General features: G+C 49.5%; 1 protein-coding gene across 3 annotated transcripts in view; it reads right to left on the bottom strand.

The window, feature by feature from the left end:
- The window catches only part of CA9 (carbonic anhydrase 9), a 63,562-nt gene that overhangs the window by 33,060 nt on the left and 12,059 nt on the right, over positions 1 to 18,443 (bottom strand). For all 3 annotated transcript variants that reach the window (XM_043546467.1, XM_043546468.1, XM_043546469.1), the window contains exon 2: positions 7,240 to 7,269. In XM_043546467.1, coding sequence (XP_043402402.1) covers positions 7,240 to 7,269 — 30 coding nt within the window. The remainder of the gene's footprint in view (positions 1 to 7,239; positions 7,270 to 18,443) is intronic.

Raw genomic sequence — 18,443 nt, 5'->3', positions numbered from 1 at the left:
CCTTAGCGCTAATGGGCTAACAGGATGGGTGGAGACACAGGGATGCATTTAGCCTTCTTTGGGCTGGTGCACAATCCCGATATAAGAGGTACTGGACCCCCACCTCCAGCCCATCACTGGGCCTCAGGAGGGCAGATCTGACCATTGGCATGTCTGAGCCCTGGTCTACACTATGAGTTTAGGTTAAATTTAGCAGCATTAGATTGATTTAACCCTGCACCCATCCACACAACGAAGCCATTTTTGTCAACTTAATGGGCTCTTAAAATCGATTTCTGTACTCCTCCCCGATGAGGGGATTAGCGCTGAAATCGACGTCACCGGGTTGAATTTGGGTTAGTGTGGACGCATTTAGACGGTATTGGCCTCCGGGAGCTATCCCACAGTGCTCCATTGTGACTGCTCTGGACAGCAGTCTCAACTCAGATGCACTGGCCAGGTAGACAGGAAAAGCCCCGCGAACTTTTGAATTTCATTTCCTGTTTGGCCAGCGTGGCAAACTGATCAGCACAGGTGACTGTGCAGATCTCATCAGCAGAGGTGACCATGGAGTCCCAGAATTGCAAAAGAGCTCCAGCATGGACCGAACAGGAGGTACTGGATCTGATCACTGTATGGGGAGATGAATCAGAACTCCATTCCAAAAGACGAAATACCAAAATATTTGAAAAAATCTCCCAGGGCATGAAGGACAGAGGCTACAGCAGGGACCCACAGCAGTGCCGCGTGAAACTTAAGGAGCTCAGGCAAGCCTACCAAAAAACCCAAGAGGCAAACGCCCACTCAGGGTCAGAGCCCCAGACATGCCGCTTCTATGATGAGCTGCATGCAATTCTAGGGTGTGCCCCTACAACTACCCCACACCTGTACATGGACTCCTGCAAGGGACTCTCGCACAACAGGGATGAGGATTTTGGGGACGAGGAAGATGATGAGGAGAGGGAGGTTGAAGATAGTACACATCAGGCAAGTGGAGAAACCATTTTCCCTGGCAGCCAGGAACTGTTTATCACCCTGGAGACAGTACCCTCCCAGCCTGGGCTCCCAGACCTTGAAGGTGGAGAAGGCACCTCTGGTGAGTGTACCTTTGTAAATATAATACACAGTTTAAAAGCAAGCATGTTTAATTCTAGAAAGAATAGTAAATATGGCAGGCGACCAGCTTGGCTTAACAGTGAAATCCTTACTGATCTTAAACACAAAAAAGAAGCTTACAAGAAGTGGAAGATTGGACAAATGACCAGGGAAGAGCACAAAAATATTGCTCGGGGATGCAGGAGTGAAATCAGGAGGGCCAAATCACACCTGGAGTTGCAGCTAGCAAGAGATGTTAAGAGTAACAAGAAGGGTTTCTTCAGGTATGTTAGCAACAAGAAGAAAGTCAAGGAAAGTGTGGGCCCTTTCCTGAATGAGGGAGGCAACCTAGTGACAGAGGATGTGGAAAAAGCTAATGTACTTAATGCTTTTTTTGCCTCTGTCTTCACGAACAAGGTCAGCTCGCAGACTACTGCACTGGGCAGCACAGCATGGGGAGGAGGTGACCAGCCCTCTGTGGAGAAAGAAGTGGTTCGGGACTATTTAGAGAAGCTGGACGAGCACAAGTCCATGGGGCCGGATGCGCTGCATCCGAGAGTGCTAAAGGAGTTGGCGGATGTGATTGCAGAGCCATTGGCCATTATCTTTGAAAACTCATGGCGATCGGGGGAAGTACGGTCTCCCACAGTATTCTTGCCAGCAAGTTAAAGAAGTATGGGCTGGATGAATGGACTATAAGGTGGATAGAAATCTGGCTAGATCATCGGGCTCAACGGGTAGTGATCAATGGCTCCATGTCTAGTTGGCAGCCGATATCAAGTGGAGTGCCCCAAGGGTCGGTTCTGGGGCCGGTTTTGTTCAATATCTTCATAAATGATCTGGAGGATGGTGTGGATTGCACCCTCAGCGAGTTTGCAGATGACACTAAACTGGGAGGAGAGGTAGATACCCTGGAGGGTAGGGTTAGGGTACAGAGGGCCCTAGACAAATTGGAGGATTGGGCCAAAAGAAATCTGATGAGGTTCAACAAGGACAAGTGCAGAGTCCTGCACTTAGGGCAGAAGAATCCCTTGCACCGCTACAGACTAGGGACAGAATGGCTAGACAGCAGTTCGGCAGAAAAGGACCTAGGGGTTACAGTGGATGATAAGCTGGATAGGAGTCAACAGTGTGCCCTTGTTGCCAAGAAGGCCAATGGCATTTTGGGGTGTATAAGTAGGGGCATTGCCAGCAGATCGAGGGACGTGATCGTTCCCCTCTATTCGACACTGGTGAGGCCTCATCTGGAGTACTGTGTCCAGTTTTGGGCCCCACACTACAAGAAGGATGTGGAAAAATTGGAAAGAGTCCAGCAGAGGGCAACAAAAATGATTAGGGGACTGGAACACATGACTTATGAGGAGAGGCTGAGGGAACTGGGATTGTTTAGTCTGCAGAAGAGAAGAATGAGGGGGAATTTGATAGCTGCTTTCAATTACCTGAAAGGGGGTTCCAAAGAGGCTGGATCTAGGCTGTTCTCAGTGGTAGCTGATGACAGAACAAGGAGTAATGGTCTCAGGTTGCAGTGGGGGAGGTTTAGGTTGGATATTAGGATAAACTTTTTCACTAGGAGGGTGGTGGAACACTGGAATGCGTTACCTAGGGAGGTGGTGGAATCTCCTTCCTTAGATATTTTTAAGGTCAGGCTTTACAAAGCCCTGGCTGGGATGATTTAGTTGGGGACTGGTCCTGCTTTGAGCAGGGGGTTGGACTAGATGACCTCCTGCGGTCCCTTCCAACCCTGATATTCTATGATTCTATGATTCTAATGATTAATTTGCCCTGAAGACTTGGGATGCATTCGTGGCCAGTACAGCTACTAGAAAAGTCTGTTAACGTGTCTGGGGATGGAGTGGAAATCCTCCAGGGACATCTCAATGAAGCTCTCCTGGTGGTACTCCCAAAGCCTTTGCAAAAGGTTTCTGGGGAGGGCAGCCTTATTGCGTCCTCCATGGTAAGACACTTTACCACGCCAGGCCAGTAGCACTTAATCTGGAATCATTGCAAAACAAAGCATGGCAGTGTGGGTGTTTGCTGGCATTCAAGCAACATCCGTTCTTTATCTCTCTGTGTTATCCTCAGGAGTGTGATATCATTCATGGTCACCTGGTTGAAATAGGGGAATTTTATTAAGGGGACATTCAGAGGTGGCTGTTCCTGCAGGGCTGTTTGCCTGTGGCTGAACAGAAATCATCCCCGCTGTTAGCCATGCGGTGGGAGGAGGGGTGAAGCGATCATCAAAGAGAATTGGGGGTGGGGGTTAGTTGGGTTTGTGCTGCACGTTAACCCGACAACATCAGCCCCTCCTTTTAAATGGCCAGTGTGTCTTTTTCAGTTTTAATCTCCCTTTTATTCCTCCCAGAGCTGCAAATGTTTCAACGCTGTGACTAGCATCTCTGTCCCAAAGGCTAGCGTAGATAAGGAGAAAAAAACGCACTCACGATGAAATGTTCTCTGAGCTCATGCAGTCCACTCAAACTGAAAAAGCCTAGCAGAATGCATGGAGGCAGACAATGGCAGAGTCCAGGAAAGCACAAAATGAACGCGAGGACAGGAGGGAAGCGCGAGAGGACAGGTGGCGGGAGCAACAGGAGAGGTGGCGGGATCAAGAGGAAAGGTGGCGGCAGCATGATGAAAGGAGGCAGGATGCAATGCTGAGGCTACTGGAGGATCAAAATGATATGCTGCGGCGTATGGTTGAGGTGTAGGAAAGGCACAGACCGCCACTGCAGCCCCTGTGTAACCAACCGCCCTCCTCCCCAAGTTCCATAGTCTCCTCACCCAGACGCCCAAGAATGCGGGGGGTGGGAGGGGCCTCCACCTCAGAGGACTTCCCAAGCAACAGAAGGCTTGCATTCAATAAGTTTTGAAGTGCAGTGTGGCCTTGTCCTTCCCTCCTCCCCTCCTCCACCACCCCACCCAGTGCTTCCCTCCTCCCCCACCCCTCCTGGGCTACCTTGGCAATTATCCCCCTATTTGTGTGACGAATGAATAAAGAATGCATGAATTTGAAACAACAATGACTTTATTGCCTCTGCAAGCAGTGATCGAAGGGGGGAGGGGAGGGCGGTTGGCTTACAGGGAAGTAGAGTGAACCAAGGGGGCGGGTTTTCGTCAAGGAGAAACAAACAGAACTGTCACACCGTAGCCTGATCAGCCATGAAACTGGTTTTCAAAGCTTCTCTGATGCGCAGCGCGCCCTGCTGTGCTCTTCTAACCCCCTGGTGTCTGGCTGCACATAATCAGCGGCCAGACGATTTGCCTCAACTTCCCACCCCACCATAAACGTCTCTCCCTTACTCTCACAGATATTGTGGAGCGCACAGCAAGCAGTAATAACAGTGGGATTATTGGTTTCGCTGAGGTCTAACTGAGTCAGTAAACTGCGCGAGCGCACTTTCAAATGTCCAAAAGCAAATTCTACCACCATTCTGCACTTGCTCAGCCTGTAGTTGAACAGCTCCTGACTACTGTCCAGGGTGTCTGTGTACGGCTTCATGAGCCATGGCATTAAGGAGTAGGCTGGGTCCCCAGGATAACTGTAGGCATTTCAACATCCCCAACGGTTATTTTCTGGTCTGGAAAGTAAGTCCCTTCCTGCAGCTATTCATACAGACCAGAGTTCCTGAAGATGCGAGCGTCATGTACCTTTCCCGGCCATCCCACGTTGATGTTGGTGAAACATCCCTTGTGCTCCACCAGTGCTTGCAGCACCATTGAAAAGTACCCCTTGCGGTTTATGTACTGGCTGCCTTGGTGGTCCGGTCCCAAGATAGCGATATGCATTCCTTCTATCACCCCACCACAGTTAGGGAATCCCATTGCAGCAAAGCCATCCACTATGACTTGCACATTTCCCAGAGTCACTACCCTTGATATCAGCTGTTCAGTGATTGCGTTGGCTACTTGGATCACAGCAGCCCCCACAGTAGATTTGCCTACTCCAAATTGATTCCCAACTGACCGGTAGCTGTCTGGCGTTGCAAGCTTCCACAGGGTTATCGCCACTCGCTTGTGAACTGTGAGGGCTGCCCTCACCTTGGTATTCTTGTGCTTCAGGGCAGGGGAAAGCAAGCCACAAAGTTCCATGAAAGTGCCCTTACGCATGTGAAAGTTTTGCAGCCACTGGGAATCATCCCAGACCTGCAACACTATGCGGTCCCACCAGCCTGTGCTTGTTTCCCAGGCCCAGAATTGGCATTCCATGGTATGAGACTGCCCCACTGCCACCAGGATGGCCAAATTGCCGGGGCCGGTGGTTTGAGAGAAGTCTGTGTCCATGTCCTCATCACTCTCGTCACCATGCTGCCGTCGCCTCCTCGCCTGCTTTTGCAGGTTCTGGTTCTGCATATACTGCATGATAATGCGCGAGGTGTTTACAATGCTCATAACTGCCGCAGTGATCTGAGCGGGCTCCATGCTTGCCATGATATGGCGTCTGCAAGAGAGCAGGAGAGCAGAGTTGCAGGGGAGGTGGTAGTTGGATGACCAGTTTTGCAGACCTACTGCACCGTCTGCTGCCAGGACACAACAGCTGAGCAGGCTGCATGCTTGCCGTGGTATGGCACGACAAGAGCAGCCGAGCAGAGTTGCAGTGGAAGCGGCTCTGCAAGACCACCAGGAAAGCAGAGTGGCAGCTGAAGCGATGGATGACGATGGTCATGTAGAGGACCTGCGAGGTGGATTCATAGCATCAGGAGAGCAGGAGAGCAGAGTGGCAGCGGAAGCGGTCGTTCGATGATGAGGGTTTGCAGACCTACTGCACCGTCTGCTGAAAGCAGTATGGCGCCCGCACGGAAAAAAGGCACGAAATGATTGTCTGCTGTTGTTTTCATGGAGGGAGGGGCGACTGACGACATCTACCCAAAACCACCCGCGACAATGTTTTTGCCCCATCAGGCATTGGGAACTTAACCCAGAATTCCAATGGGCGGCAGAGACTGCGGGAATTGTGGGATGGCTACCCACAGTGCAATGCTCCGAAAGTCGATGCTAGCCTCGGTACTGTAGATGCACTCCGCCAACTTAATGTGCTTAGTGGGGACACACACAATCGACTGTATAAAATCACTTTTTAAAAAATCGACTTCTATAAATTAGACCTAATTTTGTAGTATAGACATACCCTGAGTGAGACCTTTCTCTAGGGCCCAATTCACATTTTGGGGCCTAATTCACCAGTCCCCTGCACCTTGTGTTGTCACTGACACCAGTGCAAAGTGAGCATAAGGTGTCCCCACGCTGATTTACAGGGCAAATGAGACACAAGGCTCAGGATAATGGTGACCTGGGCCTTGGTGTGAATGTCGGGAGGACAGCAGCTTGCATGGGGTGGGTGGAGAGAGAAGCAGGGAAACCCAGCATGGAAGGAAAATAAGGAAGCAGAGGAGCCCAGCATGGTGGAGTCAGGGGAGCCAGGAAGCTCAAAGAGCAAAGCAAAGGTCCTGTAGGCACAGCTGAGATTTCCAGTCCCAGCCCCAGTTAAAGGCCCCAGGGGTGTGGGACGCCAGTGATGTGAGGAACTCTCTATCCAGCTGGGCTGTGCCTGCGGGCAACAGAACAGCCAGTTCACCAGGCAGGCACAGGGTCAGGAGCCTGGCTTGTGCCCTGGGCCACCTCCCTATGGGCAGGGAGCTGCACAGCCAGCCTCGCTGCAAAGTGGGGTGCATATGGCAGGGGAACACAGGACTGGTGAGTCAATACCCCATAAGAGAGGAGGTGCTTCTAAGCCAGGGGTCGATGTTCCAGCAGAGGAAGCAACCCTAGGTCTGCGTGAACATGGAACCTGGCTCTCCCAGTGACCCCCGGGGGTGTGTGTGTGTGTGTGTGTGTGTGAAGTCCAGCTCAGTGAGTGAATGAACCTTTTAGCCTGTGGGAACACAGAACAGATGGGCAGGATGGGGCCCAACAATGGCTTCCGACAGGGTCACTCTCTCTTATTTGAATCTGAGCAGCTCCCACCTTTCCCTGGGCCTGTCAGGCCCCAGAAATGCTTGTGAGCCCCTCTGGGGTTGGTACAGATCCCCTCCTTGCTGCTGAACAGGGGCAGGGCAAGGCAGAACATGGGAGTGAGCAAGGCAGCCCTGTAATAATTAACCCTAGCTGGCACGGGCCCAGGGCCTGCTGCGGGATATGAAAGGGTAAGAGTAACCATAGTGTATTTACCTGCATAGCTCCAGTGACCGTGGTTAGGACCTTGAAAAGAAAAGAGAGAGAGAGAGAGAATGAGTGGAAGCCATGAGCTGGCAGCAAACAAACCAGTTCCAGGCAGCCCTCCAATCCCCGCCCAGCTGCACTGCCCCACACTTGCTCCCAGTTCCCTCCCAGTTTCTCACCCTTCCCCCTCCTCTCACTCAGGCAGAAGAGGATTTACCATGAAACAAACAGCGCAGTGGCACAGGGCCCCCAATGACAGGGTGTGACGTTATTGACATAATCTGGGACCGTATAGATCATTGTTGCAACCAAGATCCTGTAGTGGCACCAAATCTTGTATAAAGGGGGTCAAATAAGGTGTCTAAAAGACGGTTACGGTTTGCTAGTTATGATTATGCTATCTGTGTGCATGTGTCATTTTTGTATTTAAAATTTTAAGTATTGGCTCTATACTGTCTGTAGTTCAAACTTGTGCTGTGCTTCTGGGTGACACCCCAGACAAGCTGGTGTCAGCTGTGCCTAGCCTGCTGGATGGCCCATTAAGGACCATCAGCGATACAAGTGACCCACTGAGAGAAGGCAGATACGCCTTGGGACTCAGCAAGGTGTGCAGGGACAGGCCTATGGACAGAACTCTGAGGTGTTGCCAGGCCATGGGATGGACAGCTTGTCTTTGGGACAAAGAAAGCAGAGACCACATGGCAAGAGACTATAAAAAGCTCCTGCAGCTCCTCCATCTGGTCTTCAGTCCTGCTTCTTTCCTCTGGAGGAACTTTGCTACACTGAAGTTCTGAACCAAGGACTGAATGACCCATCCCAGCTGGGGATGTTCTCCAGAGACTTGATTTGAACCTGCAGTTTATTCCATCACTGCTGCAAGCTCGAACCAAGAACTTTGCCATTACTGTATGTCATTGATTCCATTTAACCAATTCTAGCTCTCATCTCTATCTTTTTCCGTTTATGAATAAACCTTTAGATTTTAGATTCTAAAGGATTGGCATCAGCGTGATTTGTGGGTAAGATCTGATTTGTATATTGACCTGGGTCTGGGGCAGAGATGGGCAAACTACAGCCCGTGGGCCATATCTGGCCCACCAGACCGTCCTTGCCCTGCCCTTGAGCTCCTGGCTGGGGAGGCTAGTCCCCGGCTCCTCCCCTGCTGTCCCCCCTCCCCCGTAGCCTAAGCTCGCCCTGCGGACAGTGCGGCTGGCTGAGAGCGCCTGCTGCTCTGAGTGGCATGGTAAGGGGGCAGTGGCGGGGGGTGTTGGATATAGGGTAGGGGGTCCCTGGGGGCAGTCAGCAGACAGGGATCGGGGTAGTTGGATGGGGCATAGGTTTGGGGGGGGGCGGTCAGGGGATGAGGAACAGGGGAGGTTGGATAGGGCGTGGGAGTCCCAGGAGGGCCTGTCACGGGGTGGAGGTGTAGCTAGGGGTCGGGGGGCAGTCAGGGGACAGGGAGCAGGGGGGTTGGATTGTGGGTGGGGTCCCAGGGGGGGAAGATTGGGGTGGGGGGGGTCCTGGGAGCAGGCAGTCAGGGGACAAGGAGCAGGGGGGGTTGGATGGGTCGAGGATTCTGAGGGGGGCAGTTGGGCTGGGAAGTGGAAGGCGGTGGATAGGGGGTGGGGGCAAGGCTGTTTGGGAGGCACAGCCTTCCCTACCCGGCACTCCATACAGTTTCGCACCCCGATGTGACCCTCAGGCCAAAAAGTGTTCCCACCCCTGGTCTGGGGCTTGGTCCTTTGGGATTGAGAGACCCTTTTTTCTTTTACTGGGGTATTGTTTTTCATAACCATTCGTCCCCATAACGCGTGGCACTGCTGGTGATACTGGGAAACTGGAGTGTCTAAGGGAATTGCTTGTGTGACTTGTGGTTAGCTAGTGGAGTAAAACCAAAGTCCTCTCTGTTTGGCTGGTTTGGTTAGCCTTAGAGGTGGAAAAACCCTAGCCTTGGACTGTAACTGCCCTGCTCTAAGCCATTTGTCCTGAATTGGCACTCTCCGTTGGGTCCCACCAAAGCCATCATCGTTACATAGGGGGGCCCCCAAAATGCAGGACAAATCTCACCTGACAACCAGCCCCCAAGGCCCAGCCGGTGGTGCAGCAGGGCTCAGGCAGGCAGGCTGCCTGTATTCTGTGGCTGGTAGCCCTACGCCACTCCCGGAAGCGGCTGGCACATCTCTGCGTGTCCCTGGCGGGCGGAGGCGACTCCACGCACTGCTCCACCCCAGGCTGTGCATGGAGACCCACTGCCCCCCGCCCCCCAAAGGGGCGCAGAGACGTACCAGCAGCAGCACAGCAGAGCTAAGTGTGGTGTTTAGATGCTGCTTGTAATTATTGGAACTGGGAGCACTGGCTGTTGGGAGTCTGAAAGGACAGGAAACAGGAAGGGGGGGGAAGCTGAGGAGGTGGCCTGAGAGCTACCGAGGGTGCAGCAGCAGCTTGTTAAAGAGGTTTCCACTTTAAAAATAAAGTCCGGTTGAAGTTTGTTAGTACCTTGCCTGGTTGCTACAACATTTTGGCGACGAGGATGGATCTTCTGCCTGTGAACCCACCTGCACCTTTCTGCAAAGCCCAGGTGAGCCTCTAATTGCTTTTACTGCCTGGATCCATATGTTTGAGACTTATCTGCTTGCAATCAGTGCTACAGAGATTTCTGAAGTAAGAAAGCGTGCTCTGCTAATCCACTGCCTTGGAGCAAAAGGGCAGCGTATATTTTACACTTTTCCCCTTGCAGATGATAAATATGAGACTACACTCACTGCATTAAAGAACCTTTTTGTGCCAAAACTGAATGTAGTAGCTAATCACTATAGATTTCGCCAGCGTGAGCAGAAAACACGGGAGACTATAATGCAGTATATTGCTTCCCTGAGGAGTCTGATTGTAACTTGTAACTTTGGGAATATGGCAGATGAGATGATTAGAGACCAGCTCATTGAGAAAACAACCATGCTTTGTGTAAGAGAACGCTTACTTCTAGAACCACAACTTACACTAGAAAAAGCAATAACCATTGCTACTCAGATTGAGTCAGCTACAGCTGAAGCCAAAATGATGAGCATGGATACAGGAGGCACAGTCCAGGCTGTGACTCCTTTGCAGAAAAGTTCACTATTGCTGCAGACACACAATTGCAAGAGAAAAACTAATGAAAAACCACCAAATCAGCAAATTCAAAATACAGTAAAAGCATGCTTTCGCTGTGGATCCCCACAACACCTTGCAAGCTACACAGGATGTCCGGCAAAAGTAGCTCAGTGCAATCATTGCAAAAAGATTGGACATTTTGCTACAGTATGTCACAGCAGCCAGTTCAATCAACAGGTGCATACAGTTACAATACCAGATGTTACTGTGCTGAGCGTGGACAAAATCACTACTGCACATATTCCAGAACGAATAAAGTGCACTGTAAACGTTTCCGCCATACCCTCAGGCAAACCACACCCTATTCAGCTAATGTTGGACACTGGCTCAGCAGTATCTATACTACCTGATTCCATCTATTTGCATTACTTTAAAGATGTGCCTCTTACTCAACCCAAACTTCACTTGGTGTGCTATTTGAAAAACCATATTCCAGTATGTGGCTGCCTGCCAACAATAGTTACTTTTGGTGATTGCTGTGTAACTGCAGAGTTCTACATTGTCCACAAAGGCACTCCTATCCTTGGCAGATATTTATTGGCTGCTTTAAATCTCAGGGTAGTTAATGGACGAATTGATCTTCCTCAGCAAAGCACTCCTGCGGTACACACACCAGTTTCAGCTGGGACCCAACACCAGGTTGAGGAGAAACTCGGCTGTGCTTATAGGTTTCTGCATAAAGTTAAAATATAGAATAATGTGATGCCTGTACAACAGAAGTTACGGAGCTACCATTTTCAGTCAGGGAAGCTGTTTCAGAGGTACTTAGAAAACTTGTTCAAAAGGACATTATTGAAGACATTGACTCCTCAGAATGGGTTTCACCTGTCGTAGTGACGCAGAAGAAGGGTAGAGGCATTCACCTTTGTGTGGATTTAAGGGAGCCAAATAGAGCTATTGTGATTGACAGCCATCCTCTTCCTCACACAGAAGAAGCATTTATAGAACTCCATGGAGCAAAGATGTTTTCTACTCTTGATTTGCAGAGCACATACTACCAGGTTACGTTGCATGAAGATAGCACAGACCTCACAGCATTTATTACACATGAGGGACTATTTCGTTTTAAAGGTGTTCCATAGGGTCTCGCATCTGCCCCAAGTGCCTTCCAAAAAATGATGTCATTGATTCTGAAGAATCAACATGGAGTTCAGTGCTATCTGGATGATATTATCGTGTTTGGAAATACTTCTGAGGAACATGACAATAACCTGCAGTCTGTACTAAACTGCATCAGCAAAGCAGGCCTCAAGCTTAATAGGTCCAAATGCAAATTTAGATAAACTGAACTCTCCTTTCTGGGGCATACAATTTCACAGGCTGAACTAAAATCCTGTGTCACTTGACAAATGCATGATAAGACAGCAGTGACATGTACCCCTCCATTACAGACTGTTCCTCTTCCTGAATCTGCATGGGAAAAAGTGGCGATTGACATTGTAGGACCCTTTGATACTGCTCCAGGTGACTGCCATTATGCCATCACTTTAATAGACTATTTCAGTAAATGGCCTGAGGTAGTGTTTACATCGCAAATCTCTTCTGCTACAGTAATTAAGTTCCTCTCTTCAGTTTTTAGCAGGGAAGGTAACCCCAAAGAACTGGTTTCAGATAATGGTAGTCAATTTACTTCCCTGGAGTTTGAAACTTTTCTAGCACAGAGGAACATTTTACACAGAAGGTCATCCCTATATTACCCTCAAGCCAGTGGGGAAATCCAATGGTTTAATAGAAGTTTGAAAGAGATTTTGCAAACGGCTAAACTGGAAGGGCGATTGTGGATAACCTTCACTACTGATTTCTTGCAAGCATACCGGGCTATACGACATACCACCATGCAAAGATCGCCCGCAGAGTTACTGCATGGGAAACAAATGAATACTAAACTGAACATTCCTGGATTGTTAAAGGCACGACCGGATGCCCCAACCGAGGATGATCTGAGACAAACAGTTGAACAGAACCAAGCAAAGTATAAGGCTTTCACAGACAAGCTAAGGAACCAAAGTTTGAGTGCGGTTCCTTCGTTAGAATACAAAAACCTGGAATTTTACTCAAAGGGGACCATAAATTCACAGCTCCTCTTAAAATCATAGAGAAGAAGGGACCTTACACCTATCAACTTTCTGATGGGCAGGTATGGAATGCTTCTTATCTTGCACCTGCCTATGCACCAAGAGGAGATTATGCCAACACCCAGTCTGCATTGGACGGCTTCACTGTAGTATCAACACAACAAGACATTGACCTGGAACCGGGGCTTGAGAGACGGCCTGTCAGACCCAGACGACCACCTGTCTGGACTAGAGACTATGATATGTAGTATCTACGGTGTTTTCAGTGTAATATTTCTGCCAACAGTATAGTGTCTTATTTCATATTTGTTCCTGTGGTTAGAACAATAATGTTTATTTTAATTGGGAGAGTTTCTTAACAGAGGAGGGAATGTGGTGTTTAGATGCTGCTTGTAATTATTAGAACTGGGAGCACTGGCTGTTGGGAGTCTGAAAGGACAGGAAAGGGCGGGGGAAGTTGAGGAGGCAGAGTGACAGCTACCGAGGGTGCAGCAGCAGCTTGTAATGAGGTTTCCACTTTAAAAATAAAGTCCTGTTGAAGTTTGTTAGTACCTTGCCTGGTTGCTATACTAAGGCAACTCCCTGACCACGCTGCCTCCCTCCCTCCACGCCACTTTCAGGAGCAGCCCTGCAGTGTGTGTTTGTTTCTGCGCGTTGCCCCCCCAACCGCCAATTCCACAGCTCCCATTGGCCGGGAAGTGTGGCACCTGCGGGCAGTAGTGCACAGAGACCCCCCAAGACACCCCCACTTAGGAGCCACTGCCAGAGGGGTGTGCTGGTCACTTTGGGAGCTGCGCCGCCCAAGGTAAATGCCACCCCCTGACTCCTCCCGCACCCCAACTCCCTGCCCCAGGCCATAACCCACACCCTGCTCCCAAACTTTCTCACAGAGCCTGCACCCCTCACCCCCCGCCCACACCCCAACCCACTGCCCCAGCCCAGAGCCTGCACCCAGCACCCAAACTCCCTCCCAGAGTCCGACCCCTCACCCCTACCTCTTCTGGGTCAGTGCTCTCAAAGAGTAAAGCCTGAAGACATTTAGCTTAGCAGGAAGGCTACACTTTTCCCTACATTCCTAATGAGATGAAGAAACTCCAGACCATGTGCTCATGGGGCATATAAACAGGGGAGTAGGGAGGAGGCTAGGCAGGTGGTTTTACCTCTCTATATTTACAGCATTGGAATACTGCGGTGAATTCTGGTGTCCACATTATTAAAAAGCTGTTGATAAATTATAGAGGGTGCAGAGTAGAGCCTCAAAAATTATGTGAGGGCTGAAAAATGCTTTAGACTGAAAGAGTTAAGGCGCTCCATCTCTTTAGCTTATCAAAAAGAAGACAGAGATGATCTGATTACAGCCTACAAGGATCTTCCTAGGGAGAAAATACCTGGTAATAAGGGGCTCTTCAACCTAGCAGGAAAGGCAAAACAAGAACCAATGGCTACAAGTTAAAACCAGACAAAATCAAATTAGAAATAAGGCACAATTTGTAACAGTGCTTAAGCACTGAAACAAACTCCTAGAGTGGAATCTCCACCTCTTGTCTTCACATTAAGACTGGTACCTTTCTGGAAAAGCTTTACTCGAATACATGCGATTGGGCTCAATACAGGGGTAACTGGATGAACGTCTCTGGCCTGTGGTATACAAGAGGTCGGATTAGATGATCTAATGTTCCCAACAGGCCTTAAGATCTATGAGCTGCTTGCTGCAAGGGAGCCTCTCTGGAGCACCGTACTGCCCCAGAGACACGCTCAGTCTCACAGGTACTGAGCCGCCCCAAAGAGCTCGAGAGAAATGAGTGAGCCTGAGAAACACAATGCAGGGAGGAGGGGAGCAGGGCTAAGACTGCAGAGTTACCTAGGCCTGCTACAAGATAATCATTCTCAGCTCTCTCCACTGGCTCTTCTGCTTAGCCCTGAGCCATTGGCACTTTCCCTTAGGCCCTGGAGCAGAGCTGGATCTTAAGGAGGAGCAGGTAGGTGCCTTACGGCTTAGCTCCAGGAGGGGTAGGGTTGCCAGTTTTGGTTAGACATATTCCTGGAGGTTTCATCACATGACATAATCTTTAATGAAAGATTAATTTTTAATTCCTGGAAACTCCAGGGCAATCCTGAAGGGTTGGCAACCCTTCAGAAGGGTGGGGGGGGGGGAGGTAGGAAAGGGGAGGTCAATAGGCCACGGAACTCAGCTAACCTGCTCTTGCTCAGCATCCTTAGGTCTGGACCCTTGCAGTCCCTTCTAACCCTCTGATTCTGAAGGATCTTGGGTGTGGGATGTCTTCCCCTCTCGAATTCACTCCCAATCTCAGGCAGGCAGACCTTGGGGGTACTGAGGTTCAGGCCTGGTGCAAGGCCCCTGTTCCCCAGCTGGGGATGGTTTGCCAGAAGCTGGGAATGAGCGGACAGGGAATGGATCACTTGGTGATTACCTATTCTGTTCATTCCCTCAGGGGCACCTGGCATTGGCCACTGTTGGAAGACAGGATACTGGGCTAGATGGACCTTTGGTCTGACCCGGTATGGCTGTTCTTATGTCACTGAGGGGCAGGGTTCCCTGGTGGGGAGTTGCTCTGATCACAGTGACATGTACCATGCTGGTTCTAATATGCATTTCTCTCCAGGTTGATGAAGTTTAGAAATGGGCAAGCAGACCCTAGAACAAGAAAGGCAGCAATGTGGGGGCTGGGGTGAGTGGGTTCAGAGAATCTGGGGACACAAACATTGGAGAGGAGGGCAGTGAAAGGGGCCAGTGGAGCCCCCAATTCCTGGGGCGGAGAACAACCCATTGTCACGGAGTGTGGGGGAGTCCAGGGCCTGCACCCCTCTTCCTGGGATTCACTGTGACTCTCAGCCAGCCAGTAAAATGGAAGGTTTATTGGACAATAGGAACACAGTCTAAAACAGAGCTTGTGGGTACAACCAGGACCCCTCAGTCAAGTCCTTCTGGGGGGCAGGGAGCTTAGACCCCAACCCTGGGGTTCCCTGCGTTCCATCACCCAGCACCAAACTGAAAACAAACCCCCCCCCAGCAGGCTCTCTCCTGCAGCCTTTGTCCAGTTTACCAGACAGAGGTGTTACCTCCCCATCCCCCTCCCGGCTCAGGTTACAGGCTCTCAGGTCTCCCATCCCCAGTGAAACTCCCCTGCCACATTCCCAGGTCAACACTCCCCCCTCCCTGCTGCGTCAAACCCCCATCCCACAAGGTACAGCTCTTGTAGCTGGGGTCTCCATGGCCCTGACTCTGAGCAGGGCCGGGAGCCTGGCAGTGGTGTTGTCACACTCGGCCCATTCAGGAGGTGAGCCTGATGGGCTGACAGCGCTGCTCTCTGGCCCCACCCTTGGCAATGGCTATGGAAAGACACCTGATATTAATAGAGTGAGTTTATGGATGAGAAAGATCGATTTTCCCAGGCCCAGCCCTGAGGCTGTTCATTTCCCTGAGACCCAATGGCACTGCTGTGGGGGGAAGGGGGAGAACCCTCCCCATTCTACAGAGGACTCAGGGGCTGTCTTAGGGTATGTCTACGCTATGAGCTGGGTGTGAGTTGCTGTTCATAGACAAAAAGAAAAGGAGTACTTGTGGCACCTTAGAGACTAACCAATTTATTTGAGCATAAGCTTTCGTGAGCTGTAGCTCACGAAAGCTTATGCTCAAATAAATTGGTTAGTCTCTAAGGTGCCACAAGTACTCCTTTTCTTTTTGCGAATACAGACTAACACGGCTGTTACTCTGAAACCTGTTCATAGACATACATAAATAACAGCATAGCGCCGGTAGCATGGGTAACGGCAGCAGAGCCTGGCTTAGCTGTGTTGAGTACAAACATGCCTGAAATGGGGGGCATGTATTTGGCACGGCCCCACCGTGCCTCCAGTGCTACTACCCATGTCATCATGCATGACGTTATGGACATAAACTGTGAACATATAGATCATTGTGGCAACCAAGGCCCTACAGTTGCACCAAGTCTTGTACAAAGGAAGTCAAGTAAGGTGTCTATGAAAAGGTTGTAATTTGCTGGTTATAATTAGGGCTGTCTGTATGTGTGTATCATTTTTGTATTTGAAGTTATGAATATTGGCTCTGTACTTGTATCGCAATGTGTTTGATTCTTAGTAGCATTAGTGAGGCATGTGGTCAGCTTCTTGAGAAAGGAATTTTCAGATTAAGTGCCCAATCAAGAAACACTTCACTGACAATAGAGCTTGGGAGACTCCAATCTACATATGGGAAGCCTTCCTGGGAATGTTCAAGGCAGCATGTGAGCAACGGCTGCTCTACCTGTAAAGAACTGAATCATGCATGGTGTCAAGGTTCCTTCCCCACTCTGAACTCTAGGGTACAGATGTGGGGACCTGCATGAAAACCCCCTAAGCTTATTTTTACCAGCTTAGGTTAAAACTTCCACAAGGTCCAAACTATTTTACCTTTTGCCCTTGTACTTTATCGCTGCCACCACCAAGCGTCTAACAGATATATAACTGGGAAAGAGCCCGCTTGGAAACGTCTTTCCCCCCAAAATCCTCCCCAAACCCTACACCCCCTTTCCTGGGGAAGGCTTGATAAAAATCCTCACCAATTTGCATAGGTGAACACAGACCCAAACCCTTGGATCTTAAGAACAATGAAAAAAGCAATCAGGTTCTTAAAAGAAGAATTTTAATAGAAGAAAAAGTAAAATAATCACCTCTGTAAAATCAGGATGGTAAATACCTTACAGGGTAATCAGATTCAAAACATAGAGAATCCCTCTAGGCAAAACCTTAAGTTACAAAAAAACACAAAAACAGGAATATACATTCCATTCAGAACAGCTTATTTTATCAGCCATTTAAACAAAACAGAATCTAACGCATATCTAGCTAGATTACTTACTAAGTTCTAAGACTCCATTCCTGTTCTGTTCCTGGCAAAAGCATCACACAGACAGAGAGAGCCTTTGTTTCCCCCCCCCTCCAGCTTTGAAAGTATCTGGTCTCCTCATTGGTCATTTTGGTAAGGTGCCAGCGAGGTTATCCTAGCTTCTTAACCCTTTACAGGTGAAAGGGTTTTTCCTCTGGTCAGGAGGGATTTTAAAGGTGTTTATCCTTCCCTTTATATTTATGACACATGGATATGTGACTTGCTCATGTGACTCAAAACTCCATCTTGCTTGCTGTGATTTTCCACAGTAAGAACAAAGGGGTCCTTCCACATGGCAAAAGGGCTATAAAAGGCTGCTGCGTCATCTCCATTTTGTCTTCAATCCTGCTTCTTACCTCTGGAGGAACTTTGCTACACTGAAGCTCTGAACCAAGGACTGAATGACCCATCCCAGCTGTGGATGTTTTCCAGAGACTTGATTTGAACTTGTAGTTTATTTCATCACTGCTACAAGCCTGAATCAAGAACTTTGCCATTGCTGTATGTAATTGATTACTTTGACCAATTTTAGCTCTCATCTATATTTCTTTCCTTTTATGAATAAACCTTTAGATTCTAAAGGATTGGCAACAGCGTGATTTGTGGGTCAGATCTGACTTGTATATTGACCTGGGTCTGAGGCTTGGTTCTTTGGGATCGGGAGAACCTTTTTTCTTTTACTGGGTATTGGTTTTCATAACCATTCGTCCCCATAAGAAGTGGTGCTGCTGGTGGTACTGGGACACTGGAGTATCTAAGGGAATTGCTTGTATGACTTCTAGTTAGCCAGTGGGTAAAACCAAAGTCCTCTCTGTTTGGCTGGCTTGGTGTGCAAAGGAACCCCAGCCTTGGGCTGTAACTGCCCTGCTCTAAGCAACTTGTCCTGGATTGATACTCTCAGTAGTGTCCCGCCAAAGGCTGCATCATTACACCATGGATAAGGGCAGTGATTCCATGCGCTCGTTCTAGCAGAGCTTGCACAAGTACGTGAACAGCAGCAGGGCATTCGCTCCCTAGCTTAGAGTGTAGATGTAGCTGCAGTGGCACTGCTGCCCCACCACTGCTTCCCTCTATAGTGTGGG

This window comes from Chelonia mydas, chromosome 5, assembly GCF_015237465.2.
Source record: "Chelonia mydas isolate rCheMyd1 chromosome 5, rCheMyd1.pri.v2, whole genome shotgun sequence".
Lineage (NCBI taxonomy): Eukaryota > Metazoa > Chordata > Testudines > Cheloniidae > Chelonia > Chelonia mydas.
This window is presented reverse-complemented; position numbering and strand designations above follow the sequence as displayed.